At 38.0% G+C, this 17,509-nt stretch overlaps 2 protein-coding genes and 1 non-coding gene across 3 annotated transcripts; 1 reads left to right on the top strand and 2 right to left on the bottom strand.

The window, feature by feature from the left end:
* Positions 1-24: 24 nt before the first annotated feature.
* LOC110066595 (zinc finger protein 277-like) lies at positions 25-10,805 on the top strand. The gene is made up of 14 exons (XM_020773822.2): positions 25-62; positions 129-336; positions 567-652; positions 2,403-2,491; positions 3,423-3,514; positions 3,820-3,884; positions 4,533-4,578; positions 5,506-5,638; positions 6,521-6,603; positions 7,698-7,794; positions 7,997-8,039; positions 8,222-8,271; positions 9,308-9,432; positions 9,550-10,805. The coding sequence occupies exons 1-14, from the start codon at positions 50-52 to the stop codon at positions 9,647-9,649; spliced, it is 1,230 nt and encodes a 409-aa protein (XP_020629481.2). The 5' UTR covers positions 25-49; the 3' UTR covers positions 9,650-10,805.
* Trnan-guu (transfer RNA asparagine (anticodon GUU)) lies at positions 10,399-10,472 on the bottom strand. The gene has a single exon. It is a non-coding gene; the product is annotated as a tRNA-Asn (tRNA).
* Positions 10,516-15,900, bottom strand: LOC110066576 (protein Wnt-8b-like). The gene is made up of 6 exons (XM_089273362.1): positions 15,827-15,900; positions 15,162-15,201; positions 13,940-14,096; positions 12,836-13,104; positions 11,159-11,555; positions 10,516-10,565 (listed from the first exon to the last, which is right to left on the bottom strand). The coding sequence occupies exons 1-6, from the start codon at positions 15,898-15,900 to the stop codon at positions 10,516-10,518; spliced, it is 987 nt and encodes a 328-aa protein (XP_089129488.1).
* Positions 15,901-17,509: the final 1,609 nt, after the last annotated feature.

The raw sequence follows: 17,509 nt of genomic DNA on the forward strand, positions 1-17,509 counted from the left end.
ATGTCTCTTTTCGAATATCCTGGTCCCAGGTGACAGCCGGGTAATAAACATGGCGGACAGAGGTGAGCTTTTCTTGTGAAATATAATTTCGTGTAGATATTCGCTGATAATTATATCTTTCGTCACAGGAATTCAAACACAGCATGGTTTGGAGGTCTTAGCTTTTCCAGAGCAGCCCGCCAAGGAGTTCTCGAGTCTGGAGCTTCAAGTTCCGTGTATTTTCTGTGACAAAGAATTTCCAAACACAACAGGAAAGAACGATGCAGTACTCCATCACCTTCTAGTAGAACATCAGCTGGTCATTGGAGATGTAGCTCAAGTTTGTGACTTAAGGAGGTATGAACTGATTTCAGAGGTACTAACAGACGAACATGTAGCCTGCGACAAGGCTCACGTTTTCACGTTTTAGAGGCAAACTGGCAATATAGTCGAACCTCCCCTAAAGGCTACCTCTCCACAACGGCAACGGCCACGGCCACAAAATAAATCGCGTCTCTACAAAAATCCTTGAAAGTTTGCTTACCTCTAATCCTGCAGAACTCTGTGTTTTTCTTTTCTGCATGCAGATATTTGTGTCACTGGAAAACAAGATTTAAAGGAAACCCCATCACAGATTTTTGTCCTGTCATCAACATCAATTCAAAACCTGAGGGTAAGAAACTGCTTTGTAACCAGCTATTTTTATGCCTCTATTCTTAACTATTTCGACCTGGGCTTAAATATTTGTTAAATTTCATGTACATTGTTTTGCATCTTGTTACTTTTTAAGTATTTTTCTAGAGTATGTTATACCTGCCAGGGATTACAAAATGTTGATCTTATTCATATAGCAGACCTGCCAACTCTCCTGGTTTTCCTGGGAGTCCCCAAGTTTTTCATCAAATCTCCCGGTCTCCCGGTTAGAGCACCAAATCTCCCAAGAACTACGTACCGTGGCTCTTTTAAATTTTTTTTTTTTCATTAATTTCGTTATTTTCAAGATTTCAAAAAGGAAAATAAAGCAAGAAGGGAATTTGTTGCTCTTATTAGAGCTGCTCTCGATCAGAAAACGTAACACAGAACAATCAAATTGGTATATATTTAACGAGTATCCTAACTGGTCAGAAATCAACCAATCAAATTGCACAATACATGGTACAAAATTGGCAAGATTTCTAGCCGTCTCGAGGTTTTTGTACTCTGGGGGTTGGCAGGTATGATATAGACTAGTTTCTTATGTATGACTCACAAATCTTTTTTACTACTGGTTTCTGTACCAAACAGTACATAAATTCAGTTCAATTTTGAAGGAAAAATAGTCCTATAAATGGTTACTTCTCATGACTGAATCAGCTATTTATATAAACAAATCTCCAAATCAATTGCAATGTTATTCAGGTCCCACTTCTATCTATCCTCAAAAACTAAACTCACCTTGTACTACTCGCTAATTTATCCTTATATCACCTGTTGTGACTCTACATGGTCATCTACATACGTAACAAACTTAAATAGAATTTATTGTTTGCAAAAGCGGGCTGTGCGAGCTATTACCAATTCAGATTATAGAGCACATTCTGCTCCTTTATTCTGCAAATTAGGAAAATTAGACATTTATCAAATCAACACGTTTCAAATAGCTAAATTTATGCACTGTTATCATAACAACCTGTTGCTTCCATTGTTTTTAACTTGTTTTTTACAAACAGTCAAATTCATGGTTATAGCACCAGAACAGCCAATAATTATCACATGCATCATTGCCAGGCTAATCTAAAAAAATTCCCAATTCTTTACCAAGGTCCAGAGATCTGGAATTCCCTTCCTGTTACAATCACTTCATTGTCAAGTTTTCCCAGTTTTAAGAAAAAACTGCTAGAGTTTTTTAGTAAAATAATTACTGAACTGGAAAAGCCGCACACTGTTGCACTATTTATGTAACTGTATTGTTATGTAGGAGGTTGCCTCAACTAAAAGCCTGATGGTTTCTAGAGTTCACCTCGCCTCACATTAAAACATTTATAAATACTGTATATTAAGTAAAAAGGCAAATAAACAGAATGAATGAATTAATGAATGAATGAATGAATCTAACCTGCACCCAGAGGCATGTTTTTGTGACTTGGTACGGAGTCATGTTCAGGCTGGTCAGAGATCTTTGCCTGGAACAGTTGGCAGGTATAGAATGTTAGGGTACATCTTGAGGCAAATTACCTGTGGTATAGCCATGCAATGAGTTCTATTTTCTCATTATGCATCCTTCCTATTGTAGTAGCTTAAGTCTGGTATTGGTCACATGAACTTCTCTTCTCCCTATGTTTGACAACTTCACAGCCTTGTCATAATTACCTCTCCCTATCATAAGTCAAGAAACATTTTAATTGCCTGTGTTAAAAAATTAATACTTATTTCTTTGGTGACAGATATTGGTCCCAAGATTCAGTATTTCCTTTTGTGTGACTCCCTTCCAGAAGATAGATGGCTGAGAGAAGATCTACAACGAAGGAGATTAGTAAGAATCTGCATGAATAATTATCAAATAGTAAATTTCGAAAGCACTTTCTTGGTGCAAACTTTGGCATGGTCAGGGGCGTAGCCAGGATTTTTCAAAGGTGGGGGGGGGGGGGTCACACTGTGTCAAAGTGAGGGTACTCAGCAGATGAACTCACCACCTGATGTAGGTTGTTTGCTTAAGAAAAGGCTTACAAAAGGGGGGTCACAGACACCTAAGGATCACTTCTAGCTACGCCCTTGACGGTTCAGGTGTGAACCTCACACCTACCAAGACCAATATATACAAAACATTTCACTACCATGTAATGTTTATTATTTTTTATTACATTTTATCATGGACATCTTTCCCACTGCTTGTGTTGATTTTCCAACTTCTTGACCATTACCTCCCTCCCTAGTATGTTAGTGAGGGAATCAGAGCAGCCAGTCTACTAATAAAGTGCACATGGGTGTCTCAGTCCTCTGGCAAGAATGAAATAAACTACAAAAAAAATAAACTAATTTTTCACCATTGTGGCCCAGTATTCCAGCATCTCTGGTTCCTATACCATGCTGTTTTAAGGTGTATTGTTACAGAAATAAGTGCTGGTCATCTGAGGGACCCCTAGGCTTGAACATACACTTTATCTTTACCTCTTCATCTAGCGTACAGTCCACATACCATCAAGGAACTAAACCCATCACATTGGGAAGAGTATTAAAGCATAATTTTTTGAAAAGAAAATAGTTAGCATAAATATTGTTGTTAATTTTTTATCTCAGATAATTTTTGATGTCAACTACACATGTATGTGGTTCATTTTCTTCAGGGTAATTAACTTTTTTCAAATAAATTTAATTGAGAAATAGAAAACAAACCACGTATTTATATCAAACATCAACTTGGATCAAAAATTAACTTTAGCAATACGTGTCTTATGTTGCTGTAGGAAGATGTTTTGGAGTGTCAACAGCGTGAAAGATCAGACACTCACTTTTCAAGAACATGCCTTTTCTGTAAACAACATTTTGAAGGCAACAGGTGTGTTGAACATAGTCAGTTAGTCTTTCTTAGATCTAAAGTGTGGACAAAAAGAAGAATGCGGGATTGGATAATTACCAAGGGCACAAAAGTGGGATACAGTGCTTTTACGAAGTTTGAGCAACCATTTCCCAGCACAGTTGAACTTTTATGCCCTTTACTGTGAAAATCAATTTTAATAACATTTAATATCATATATGGATTGTGCATTTTTTAGGGGATTTTCCTTCTCCAACCTGTGTGTATATGTATTAGTTATATATTATTAAAATTAACATTATTGAATGGTCTCTTTGTTTGGTCAGAACATCATTGTTCACACATATGGCAACTGATCACGGATTTAATGTGGGCCTTCCTGATAACTTAGGTATGTTTAATGTGCTTTCTATTATTCACTGTGTTCATTTTTCCAACCACACCTTTAAGACTTTTTCCAATCTCTTTGTTATTGTCATCGGCCCATGTCCATTAATGCAAATGAGGTATCCAAGACATGTACCCTCTGGGTACCTATTTTTTTTTGTGGCCTCCTTTCTAGCAAAAAGGGATACCCTCATTATTTTAATATTTATTATTAATCAAGAATATTGGTTGGTCATTGTGTCATTAATTTTATGAAGATATTAAGCTATACCATAGACATGCACATTGAAAATAAGAGAAAAGTAGAGTGGGGTATTTTTCATCGGCCCATGGCAAATACAGAGGTTTCAGACCACTTGTCTGTGGTTGAAAATTTGAACTTATTTTAGATTTTTTAGCGATTAGGAGATAAATCAGAACTTGATATGCATTTTTGACTATGATGACAACAAGTAGTGTTTTTGTTAGTGTATTAGCATTTCTGTGTAACATGTTATTCATCTTTTGTTTTATTATTGTATTTTCTATTTTCTTTTTATTTCATTTGCTTCAAATGTTGCATATGAGTTCGCAAACATCCACCAATATGAATTGCTTACAGTTAATGTTTTGAGTAAATTAATGGTTTTTCACCATTTTCTTTTTATTTTAGTGAATGTAAATGAGTTTTTAGATGTTCTGGAACAGAAACTAGCCAAGTAAGCTCTTGTGAAATATATCATTTACTAACATACAACAGACACATTACCCTTCTCTGTATGCATTCCATGCCTATAATGCTTGTACCATAACCCTGCAATGCACCACAGGGCTACAGGTACATAACATCCTTTAATTTCTTCCAAGCTTCCAGAAACCCAAATGTGGGATTTTAATTCAAACTTGAACAAGAATACTAAACATACTCTTAGTTGTCAAGGTTATAATGGTCCAACCATAGGCCTGCTAAGCATCCAGAGAGAGACATTGCACTCTCTTTAGGCATTGCATGCCTATAGTGATTATACCATAAGCCCACAATGCACGCAAACAGCTACAGCTACTTAGCACACATTGTATTCTCTGCACCCTTTGCTTGGACCATAGGCCTGCAAAGCGTCCAAAGAGCTGCAGCTACATAACTCATATTGCCCCTTTGTAAGCATTGCAAACCTGTAATGCTAGTACTGTAGGCTTGGACAGCTACATAACACAAATTGCACTCTCTGTATTATAATTCTTGGACCATAGGCCTGCAAAGCATCCAAAGTGTCACAGCTACATAACTCACAAACTTTCCCTTGGACAGAACATCTGTGTATAGACCTGTATGTGTGATATATGATTAGAGGTCATTTCTCCAGATATTTTGATGATCGTATGTTTTGTTGGTTGTGGAAATTGAGGCAAAAGTTTAGGTAAATCAGGATGAATTATTATTAATATAGCATTTCCGGGTATCCATTTTGTTTAGTTTCCTTTGTTTTTCCATCATCAATGATGAATTAGTTTAATACGACAAAGTGCAGTCAATTCTGAAAGGTGTTTTTGTATTATGGGAGTAACACATTTTTGTGATATGATAAAGTAGCTAGAGAATCTTCATTGCTACTGGTGTACTTAAAAGTTTCTTCTTGTCCCTGCAGTCTACAGTGTTTGTTTTGTGAGAAGTTATTTAAAGACAGAACAGCACTTAAAGATCACATGAGAAAGAAACAACACAAGAAAATCAATCCCAAGAATAAAGAATACGACAGATTTTATGTTATAAATTATCTGGTAAGCTTATTGAGATCAACATCTCTAATTACCTTTGTTGAAAATTTTGACTGGAATCGATATCTAAATCCTCTAAAGTTGTGCAGCAACCAGGGTCATTTTCTATGAGCAAATAGCCAAGAAGGTGTAGCCAAGTTGACTATCACTCATAGAAAATGAGAATAAAAACTCAAAAGGATTGCAGCACAAAACCTACAATTTTGTGTATTATTAAGCCTAGAATTGAGAATAATTTTCGGTTTCCAAAGCAGTGCTCGCCTACATCATCCTCTATCAGTGAATAGAGAGAACCAATCAAATTCACAGATTTCCAATAGAACACAGCTGAGTGGCTACTAATGCTATCTGATTTAAGTCGCTATCCAGTGGGTAAGTGATTAAAAGCTTTTGAGTGGATAGTGATTTATCAGGCGGAAAGCATTACTCATCCTTTGAACTACCAAAGCCAGATGTTTATCAAGGGACTCAGTGGTTTGATTTCAGTTTTTTTTTTTATATGAAACCAGTTTGGAGTTAGAACAAAGTCCTTTCAATTGGTTTATTTTAAAGAGGGATGAACATCTAATCTCTCCTGATAGTATTAACATATTCTTAAGTATTAACATATTCTTAAGTAACCAAGTGATGAGAATTTACAAAATCATAGAGAAGTTATCCTTGATCTACTTTGAAATCCTTAGAACTACATAGAACATTAAATGCCAGTATGAACAATTAATATTTGGAGGTTTAGACTGAAAAATATTAAGTGACTTTATTCCTTCTGTTTTTCCTACAAGGATTTTTAAGCCGTTTTTTAACTTTCTTCAATAACTAATTAAGGAAAGGGCATTGCGTCTATGACTGATTTAGTGATTTGCTCTTTTTTTTTATGACCATCAGGAATTAGGCAAAACATGGGAAGACATTCAGAATGAGAATGAAGAGGAGGAGGAGTATAGAACAGAAGGCAGTGCAGGGGAAGAGTGAGTTGAAATACCTTGACAATGAACTTAGCACGCGATGCTGGTGCTAAGTAATTTTCATTAGCTCAAGGGTAGATACATTAACCTACAATGGCGTGCATACCTGGGCCACCTTTTAACATCTTTTTGACAACAATCCAATAGGATCTACTTTTTCAACCAATAAAATACAATAGTTCTGTGTTTGTAGTTGCCATTGCAAAGTCCTTTGTGGTAAGTTTCTAAATGCGTAAGTTGTTCAAAGGCACAGCCGTCTTTGAACAAACCCACATCCAACCTTGTTCCCAGGGTCTCCCTGGAGCAAGAAAGGAGGGCAGGAAGATGAGAGACCCTGGGAATGAGGTTGAACTGCATCATAATGGTAAAGACAAGCACAAGCACAAGTACACATCCCATAAGGACAGAGTGAATAGTGTTCTCAAACCATCAATCATGCTGATGTTGATCATGATAAGGATGTTCTTCAATTATGAAGGACAGATAAACGTGTTGCCGTGCAGCTCTGTGTGGAGACGTAGTGGCCTTGTGGTTAGTGCGCTCGATTCCGGAGCAAGCAGTCCAGGTTTCAGCCCCGGCCAGGGACATTGTGTTGTGTTCTTGGGCAAGACACTTTACTCTCACAGTGCCCCTCTCCACCCAGGTGTATAAATGGGTACTGGCGAATTTAATGCTGGGGGTAAATTTATGATGGACAAGCATCCCATACAGGGGGGAGCAGAAATATTTCTATTTGCGTCATGCTGCAGAAACCGGGCTAATCTCCGGTCTGCTGGGCCACTTGGCTTGTATGCAGACTTTACCTTTATCTTACCTAAGCAGCTACTTGATTTTCATTGGTCAGATTAGTTAGATACTAGAATCCATGATTAGGTTGTGAGAATAAAACCTGTCTAAAAGACGTGGAAAAGATTGCACACATCGCTGTAAGAGAAACAAGTTGAAGGTGATAGGATGATGGGTATCGTCTCTGCGAGGTATTCTACAATGACTTTGTAGTCCAGCAACTGAACGCTTAAGTAGCTGCATTAGTTGAATTCGTCATTCACATAAGTTCAAACACTGATGCCATATGTATTTAATTTTTGTGTCCACAGCGACTGGAGTGACTGGACAGGTGATTTACCTCCGTCTGTTTGTCTCTTTTGTGAAACGTCCTCTCCTACAACTAATGAAGTTCTTCAGCATATGAGGGTTAGTTGTTAAGAAATGAGGGTTTTGCATGCTTCTTTTTTGTAAATACGTTTTCTTCAGTCTTTGTTGTTTGCTAGACATTACCCATAGATTGTGTTTTTTCTTCATAATCACCATTTCTTGTCATTGTTTTCAGCTCTGATATTAATATACTGATGCACTGATATTGTTTTTGATTAAACCTCTTTCCTTTCTTTCGTAGGAAAAGCACTTGTTTGATTTTCTCGCCATCAAATGCGCGCTAGGTATGTGTTAATTCTTTAGTTATCGTTCATATGAGTTTGGAAAAGTAAGATAAGTACTTTCCATGTATAAATTCTGAGATCAGATAGTGTATCATTATTACATCTTTTAAACATCAAAATTCATAACTGCAGGTAAACTTCTGAACTGTCTTGTGATTTTCTGTTTATTCCTTCAATATTAGGGTTAGACTTCTATCACCAAGTTAAAATTGTCAATTATATCAGGAGACAGGTATGTTCTCACAATGTTGTTTGTATAATTTTTTGTGCCAATCCTCTTATACCTTACTACTTACACACTCTGAAAGACTGTACTTCACCCCCCCCCCCCCCAAAGGGTGTGGTTTTTCAGCCGTTTTGGTCATAAATAGGGTATCGATTTGGCCATTTTGGTCATAAAGAGGTATGGGTTTGCACTCCAGTCTTGAATTGGGAGTGTTTTTGAAGACGAATTCACTTTTTAATCATTATCAATAAGACCATCAACAAAAGCCCTTCATAAATTATGTTTAGGGCAACTGTGCCAGCCACAACGGTCATAAATATGGTATCAAATTTTTGGTCAGGTCATAAATAGGTTAGGCAAAATCGCAGATTTTTGTCATAAATAGTGTAAGGTTTTTGGGAAGCGAGCCGCACACCCCCACCCAATTTTTCTGGGAGTACCCCCCGGACTTCACCGCTCTTAGTAAACATGTTTAAAACCAGAAATACGAGCGGGGTCTGATGAGAGAGCTAACAAGAGAGATTAGTATCCAGTCCCCCGTATTCATTCACGATTGAGCGACTGGGATGAGTTGGAGACTTCGGAATATTTGAAACTGATGGAATTGCGCGAATATAGACCAGTTTGTACAAAATAAATCAAACACGAAACCAATTAACGGTTTTACGGTAATAGATTATTGAAGTTACATTAGGCGCTTCCCTTTCTACCAAAAATTACGGAAATGCTGGAACCTTCCCTGCAGGAGCGAATGGTTTGAGAAATTTCCCGGCAACGTTTTCTGGAGTTTTCAAAAAATCCGAAAACTGCTTCATTTCCGACATGCAAACCATTCAACCGAAAATCCCGGTATACCTTGGTGTACTTCGTCGGTATACCTCGTGGGGTTGTCATCCTTTTAGGAAAGTGTGGAAACATTTTCCAGTCTGGCACCGTAAACCAGAAACTACATGTACTGTTCTACTCGCCATTGGAAATTTTCAGGAATTCGAATAGGGAAGCGAAGCGCCCTATTTGATGATATTCCTCTTGTCCCTGGCAGGTTTACAAGCAGAACTGTGTGAAGTGTCAAGAAAACTTTTCTTCGAGGCTTGCTGTCTTGGAACATATGGAGAAAGCGCAACACTTTGCCCTGCCTGAAGACAAAACGGCGTGGGATCAACCACAGTGAGTTTCTTAAGCGAATTTAAATCTCTTTTTGCTGTTTAACGCTCTCCGTACATAAATGAATGGCATCGATGCAGTGAATTGTGAAAAGGGTCATGACAAAAAAAAATTTTTCAGGTACTTTTTCCCGACGTATGAAAACGACTCACTGCTGTGCAGTTTGGAAGATGATGAGGACGAGGAAGAGAGAGTGGAAGACGAAGCCTCAACAAAATAATTAATTAATTAACACGATAATTAACGCCACATGAGATCAAATAAACGGAACTTGTATAAGGACACAAGTCTTGAGGGTAGCTGACTGTTGTTAGATTACAACCAAACGCTGACAACCTTACAAGTCGCCCGGCATAGTCAATCGGACCCACTATGCCGATTATGCCGGGAAGTCGAAATAAAAGCTTGATTTAGTAAGTTTTCGTACTACCGAATTTCGGACTGTGTTGGCAACTTGCCCTGGATTAGTTCGAGTGTTAGGGTTAGGAAGGAAAGAAGAAGCAAACAGTGATCTCACTAGCAAAATACAAACGAGAAGACCGAGAACGCAATGGAGTTCGCTCAGGGAGCAAGTGGGTGCGCAAGAGAAAGGACATGACGGGCCAGTGAAACGCTCGGAAATCCCGAGGAAACGGACGGGAAAAACGCGCAAGGAACTCTTGATTTAGGGCAGAGGGAACGCACCATGGAAAACGAGGGAACACATGGGGAAAAACAAGAAACGTCGACAATATACGACTGAACACACGGCGCCACTATAGCTGACATGGGGACACACGATTTAGTTTAAGAAGTAACGTTTGGAACCTTTAAGAAGTGAGGACGTATTGAGAAATACACAGGAAACACTGGTGAAACTAGTGAAATCGACGCCAGAATAATTATAAAATAATTATTGAAATTCAAAATATTTTGATTTAAAGCACTTCATATCTGTATTGAATCACACTTTTGTGCAGAAAAAAAAGTCGTCCCCGGGTGGGCTTGAACCACCAACCTTTCGGTTAACAGCCGAACGCGCTAACCGATTGCGCCACGGAGACAACCTCTACAAATCGATGGAAAGTACGGTTACATCAATTAAAATTAGCTTCGAACATAAACGAATTGTGGCGAGATGGAGACGCCTTCAAACACTGTATGTATAACCAGAAAAAGATAAGTATGAATTTTCACTACTCTGTTCTTTCGGGAAACGTCTTTTGTTCGTCTCTCCAAAAGGATAGTTTGATTTTGAACCCAGTTCACATGCTTCCTTGAATTCCCGGCTTGAATTTAATAGTGGGGAAGGTCTGGGCCTTGGTTGGGGTAAATTGAGGGCAAACTAACAGGTAAACCCGAAATATTCCCCACCGCACATAAAAAGAAAAAACAAATAGACCACCTTACATGTTTTGTTATCGCGAAAATAACTTAGTACATCAATGATAAAACTTGTTAAAATTACCGCTTAGTGACTAGGTCACACAATACATCCAATTTCAAAGCTACTTTGTCTTACTGAAGAACTATCCACAAAAACCTTTAACCGTGTAAAAACGAGTCTAAAAAATAGCATTAATATTTCGCCCAAGATTCTGAAAGGAGCTTGAATCAAACTGTAACTTAATGAACTATAGAAGTGATAAGTGAAACGGTTTTTATCCTAACCTATATTACACACAAGTTGTGAGCGAAAACTTCACGGTGCAAACCTTACACTTAACAGTACAGCACCACACGAACTTACATCTACACTTGACTTGCTTCTTATGTTCTACTGTTCGGTGTCGCAGATTACAAGAGTTACAAAGAGACCTGCATTCCTCAGAGGATGAATTTTCACCTTGGCATGTCCTTCCCAGCATTCCAGGCGAGCCGGCGGTCGCGTTCCGTACACAGTAGTCTGGGGAAGAGTCGAGATAGACCAGCTTCTTTTCTTTTTTAGTCACCAGTCTGTCTCGTTTGTTGTCTCGTTTGTGAAGCTTGTTGTTCAGGAATGATACACGGACAGCTGAGCTGTATTTCCGTTTTAGTTCTGATCCAATCACGTTAAAGGGGGCCAGTTGCTTCCAGCAGGTTTTCAAATTGCAACCTCCGGTGACGCCATGACACTTGCATACTTTCCTGAGGCTTGCTCGAACAACCTGTTATCAATTGATAAAAATGACAACAGGCCATGAGAGATGGTAGTCAAAAGACGCTGTTAATATGGGCGATATGAAAAGTGCCCTGGACAGTTGTTATTTTGGTTTTGTTTCAGTTTTTATCTTGTTTTTGCTGCAAGAACGCATAGTTATCTAGGACCTGGCATTACATCAAGCCTTCGCTTTAGGTCACACACAAAGAAAAACTCTGACATTTGTCCCCACCCCAACTCCCGCCCAAAAACAAAAACAATAACTAGCTAAAGATTCCAGCCTCAGACACGAAATTCTCTTGTAAGTCTAAATCATCTTTAGACCAAACCAAAATTGATTTCCTTTAAGTTTAAAAGTCTCAAGGGTGTTTTTTAAGCCAAACACAAATTACAATCCATCTTGTGACGCGGATCGACTTTGCGCAACACAGACAAGTGACAGTTTTGTTGTGCTGAGTGACTCCTTTTTTTTTCTTCTAATGAACGGAAAACTAATTCATTAAGGTGGCCGAACACAGTTTTCAAGAGCCTATGCCTAATTCACCATTACTTTTAAGCTATTTATGCTTTGGCGCCCGTTTTTTGCAAGAGTCAAGGGTTTATTCTCGCATTTTGGCTAAGGTGTGTGCTGCTTCCATGGCAACGGGGCTGGTTAAAAGCAAGGCTTAAAAACTGGTTTTTCTTTATTTAAAAAAAATCCAGTCGTTAAATTTTTTTCATCATTTGCCCACTACGAATTGACATTAAATCCCTTCTGTCAACACTGTTCTAATAAAATTTTGACATAGGCGATTTTCGTAATTCGCCGTAAATTGTTTTCACTGCATGTTCTGTATTATTAAAAATTCCCTATGTCAAAATTCAGATTTTTTGCGATAAATCATTCACGTGGTTTCTGAACTATTTTTTTGCCAAATTTCTGGAAATTCTAACGACTGGATCGTTAGAAATCGGCATGTTTCTGCAAAAGCAATCGGTCTCAAGTTTTCGAGCAACTGCGCATGCGCTGCATTTAACTGGGTTCTTTCGGTAACAAAGAAATAGCTGAGAATTGCTGAGTTCTTTGCGTCGTTACCTTTTCTAACATATCTTTGTAATAAAATACTAAAGCCATCAATACACTGCGTTCAATAATAGAGAAAAATAGCGCAGATAGTGCGGTTGTTGAGTAAATAAAATGATCGCTCTGTTGACGGCATGTTTGTTTTTGCAATCCTTGTGCGCGCGCGAAAACTGTGTTCGGCCATCTTAACTGACTTAGCTTAATAAACTCCAGATCAGCTTTACCTTTCTTCCTACTTCGTTATTATGCAGGTTAAATGCTGTACGACCGTCGTTTCCTTTCTCCAGTTTGTCAATAAAGCGTCTCGTCTCCTTCTCTCCAAACTTGATGTCATCGCTGCAGCCTCCCCATTGCCATCCGCTGTTTGTTTTTGGTTGTTTTCTTGTCTTGCCGCACTTACATCCGGGTACTCTGTTCTGGCTGCACTGGTGAGTGAACTCGTGTGTAATGGCGGCTGAGCTGATAGCGTGAAGGAAAGCTGTTTCTCGAGTGGCTGAAATGAATTGAGGATACATCATTAGACTCGTGGCTAGAATTATCTCAGGTATTTCGTTTCAGATTAATTAAACTTCGGGTGGACTAATTACAAGTGTTTCCACAAGCATGCCATGAATACTGAGAGAATTAATAGACGTTTTCACCGTTTTTGATGCCATCTTGCTTGGATGGGGGCGGCAAATACAGCAAAAATCGCAGCAAACGTATGGAAAAAGTTTTTAAAATGTTTTAAAAACACTTCAGAGCTCAATTTTTCCGTGAGTTGATAGACATTAGATTCGCTTTTCTCCCCGTACATTCACTGTAATTTTTGCTGTGTTTGCCCCCGAAACAAGATGGCGTTACAAACCGTGAAAAGGGATATTTCCCTGACGAAAACAATGGATAACGTTCAAAACTGCAGTTGAAGTACAGGCGGTCCAAACTCGGAAACGTATAAAAGGACTTATGTTACGCAACAGTCGAAATATAATGATCTGTATGGGAAAATCAAGTAGGGTTGTTCTTATTCATACTCCTTCGAAGACGTATTTTTAGGCTTAAGAATGTAACCGCTCATTTCCGAACTTGGGCCACTTGTGGTTGAAGTTTCACTTGCCCAGCAACACAGCACATTGACAAATTTCTTAGGAAAGTCTACATGGCAAAACATTTTGAATTCGCAGCAAACAAGTCCTGTTTCTCTTTACGTCTATAAAGTGCCTAACGATTTTTCTTTTAATTAATCAAACTGGAACAAAGCGTAACTTCAAATAACGGCTAGAATATTTACCCCCATTTGGGATATCAGTTAATAAGCACTTAATCAAAGAGTTTCAAATCCAACTTACCGTGAGTCAAAGTCGTCTTCACAAAGATGGGTAACTGTTTGTGAACAGTCTTGTCACCCAATGAACAGTTCCAGATCTCGTTTTTAAACTGTTGCCGACACTCCGTCAATCCACGATGGCCTCCCTCTCTAACAATGCGCAGTAATAATTCATAATTCTGGGGAAAAAGAAATGGAAATGAATGAAGAAAACAAATAAATGAAACGCTTAAAATTTTAGCTCAAACACCGGGGTGATTCTAATTCAAGATTCTAATTCAAGTTTCGTTCAGTTTCACGTTGCAAGAGGTAATGTACGGTTGAATGCAAGAACGAAGATTCCCACTAAATAATTCAAACCAAAGCGGAGCACAATAATCAGATAATATTAAAGAGGACAATCAAAGGGATTTTGCTGCCATTTTGATCAAAAACTTGCTGCATTTGTGACTAAGTACCCTAAATCAGATAAGAAAATAATGTGCCTAGAATATCAGGTTGAAGATATTACTAACATTGCTGAATAAGAGTAAACAGATATTTTCTACGACAAGGAAAGAGTTTTGGAAAAGTCTTGCTAGTTTTACAATTTGGGGTCAAAACCTGTGGCATTGACAACTCATGATCAAATATGTAAAAATCCCAAAGTGTAGTCTTACATCAAATTCATCAAAACAAGCTTAACTTTTTTCTTACAATAAAGCTAGATGTAAAGCGCAAGTTACCAAGTGAAACGGTCGAATATCAGATCGTTTCAATTCTGTTTTGCTTTTCCCCAATAAAAGCTACGCGTACGTTTCTATTCTCGTCGTCACAAATTTAGGACATAAACCATCAATCACTTAGAGTATACTGGCTCGTGGTTTGTTTTCATTTTCCTCTTGTCATACCAGTTTGTGAATAGGACATAACGCGAGATACAGTAGTGGAAACAATTGCGAGCACTGAATTATTACAACTGACATATGGTATCTTAAACAATCTATCTCCTCCCAGCACCTCACATGGATAAGCCCAAGAAGACAGACATTTTGAAATGGACCAATAACCGAATGGCAAGAAAAAAAAATCCCCAGGACAGCTTACGAAACACCGTTCTTTTCGAAACTGTAGGTATTGTAACAACTATCGATAGCATAAACTGCAATAAATGATTTGCGTCCACCAGTCTTTTTTTACGTGCATCATCAATGAACTTGTCGCATTTCTTAGAAACAAACACATATACATCCACATATTCATACCTTTTTTCGCAGAAAGCCGTTGCGCAAGCCACCGTCAGATCTGCAACAAAATAAACATGATATTTAATTAAACTGCGCTCAACAATGAGAGAATATAATAAGACACTGACCTGGAAAGTTAGGACAAACACATTTTCTACATGGATTGAAGAGCTCGCGACAACATTCGAGTTTGAAAAATTTTGCGTCACCGATAATATCTTGAGATGTTACTAAGGATGGGAAATTTACGTGGCTGACTAGCCATCATTCATTTCCAGACGTCAGCTATGTACTGAATTCGTAATAGGTGAACATAAACTTTACAGTCATCTTACGGAAGACTAACTTGTCAGAATTGAGTCAAAAATATTGAGCGTTTTTGCTAACACATGCTACCCTCCTGATCTCCCATGTCTACAGCTAAAATGCTGCAGAGAGTTAAGACTCAAAGTGTTTTTGAACTGACTTAGATTAGCAATAAACCTAACTAATTTGTGACTTGGATCGAACTTACTAACGTCTATTCGAAAGCTCTGTGATAAAGTCGTTAGCAGTGTGAAGTTCATCACAAACGAGGACTAGACGACGCGCGTGGACAACACGAGAATCCAGTCCTATTCTCAGAAAATATAGTGCGCGAGATTTGCCGAAAATGTTTGAAGTATAAATGAGATAAAACTTACGTGCTTCTGCGGTATCCTTGCGGAATATGAACCAAAACCAACAGAGTCACTAATAACAGCCAAGAAATCTTCATGATCAACGTTTGTGCACCTTCAGTCGTTGCGAGTAGTGATAAAGTGAAGAACGTTTGAGCGGGTTCCTTATATACTCATGGCTTTACAAATATAAACATAAACACGCTCATTAACTAAACACGCAAACAAAGGAGCAAAATGTCTTTAGTTATTAGAGATCCCACGCGAGACGAGGTGTGAGGTTTCAGGACAAAAGGTAAGTAAGTGAGATTTTTTCAACAATGAAAAGTCAAACAAAGGCATAATAATTTAAGCATTTTGTCTCTTCAAAACCTTTGCTTCTTGTCGAAATCTGATAATAAAAAAAAAAGTCTTGCGTAAGCTAATCTGTACGCTTGAAGTCGGTATGAACCTTTTTTCTATTCAAAATGATCGTAGTTTAATTTGTCCTGATCAGAAACAATTGCTTTTTATGATCCGTGTTAAGTCTTTAGCTTGCGCTCTTCAGAAATTACAGAAAGAAACTGATCGATTGAACACGCGAACAAACTTTGAAGTTTCTTCGCGCGTTCAATCAGTTTGTTAAAACAAAATTAAGGGAGAATTATTCGCGAGATGATTTGTTTGTTTCTGTGATTTATTTTGTTAATATTGGCGTGAGTCGAGACCGAGGTGTAAGTTTCCAGTAAATAATAGAGGTGAGAGTTTTTGCTAATTACGAGGAACAAAACTGTCATAAAGTTCGGTCTTTGCTTTAATCAGGATGGCATCATCAAGCATTTATTCTGTCCGTTAAATAAGTGAGAAATGTCACGCTTCACGTTTGTGCTAGCTTGTATACCTGTTACGCGCTTTACAAAGACGTTTAAAACTCAGAGGTGAGTTAAGTTTTGAGTTTACGTTATATTTATCACAGAGTTTACCTGACCTGCGAAGTGTATATTTTTATTTTGTTAAAAACTAGATTATGGCGTAATGCAATTCAAGAGGCTTAGCTATCCTGGGTTATGAGCCATTATACCATGCTCTACAAATATGGTAAGCGTACGTGTGATTTTTTGGGGCGTTTTTATTGTTATTTTTGTTTTCTACATTTCGGGGGCTTTTTTAATAAAACAATTATTCCAGTCTCGCTTGTTGGATATGAGATGGTCCAACGCGCGCTCGTGGAATAATTAACAATTATACCCGTCTTTATAGCGTTACCAAACGCACCAGAAAAAAACTTGCACAAGTTCGTCCAAAAAAAATTATTGACTTTAGTGTAAAACTGGTCATATTGTAAGCTATTTACATGACCGACACAAAGATGAGGTGTGAGTTTTCAGGACAATAGCAGAGGTGAGATTATTTCACAAAAATGAAAAATAAAACACAGCTATGATTATTATTGTCACTCTGTCAGATTCAAAACTTTTTTCGCCAAAATGTGATTAATAAAAATTTTGCTTGTAGCTGTAGTCCTCAAAACGCTGGTTTTCTCTGGCGATGATCATAAGTACTAGCAACATACGAAACACACTAAGGGACTGTTCAAAGCGCTTTTGTTGGGAAATTTTCTTAACAGAAGGCGCTAACATGTTATTACTTCTGTGTATGTTGCTTGTGCTTATCCTCTAACGAAACCCAGCCTTACGCTATGAGTCAATATAAAAGTATCTGGTAAAC

This window comes from Orbicella faveolata, unplaced genomic scaffold (genome assembly GCF_042242905.1).
Source record: "Orbicella faveolata isolate gen_17 unplaced genomic scaffold, um_ofav_v1 contig_35, whole genome shotgun sequence".
Classification (NCBI taxonomy): Eukaryota; Metazoa; Cnidaria; class Anthozoa; order Scleractinia; family Merulinidae; genus Orbicella; species Orbicella faveolata.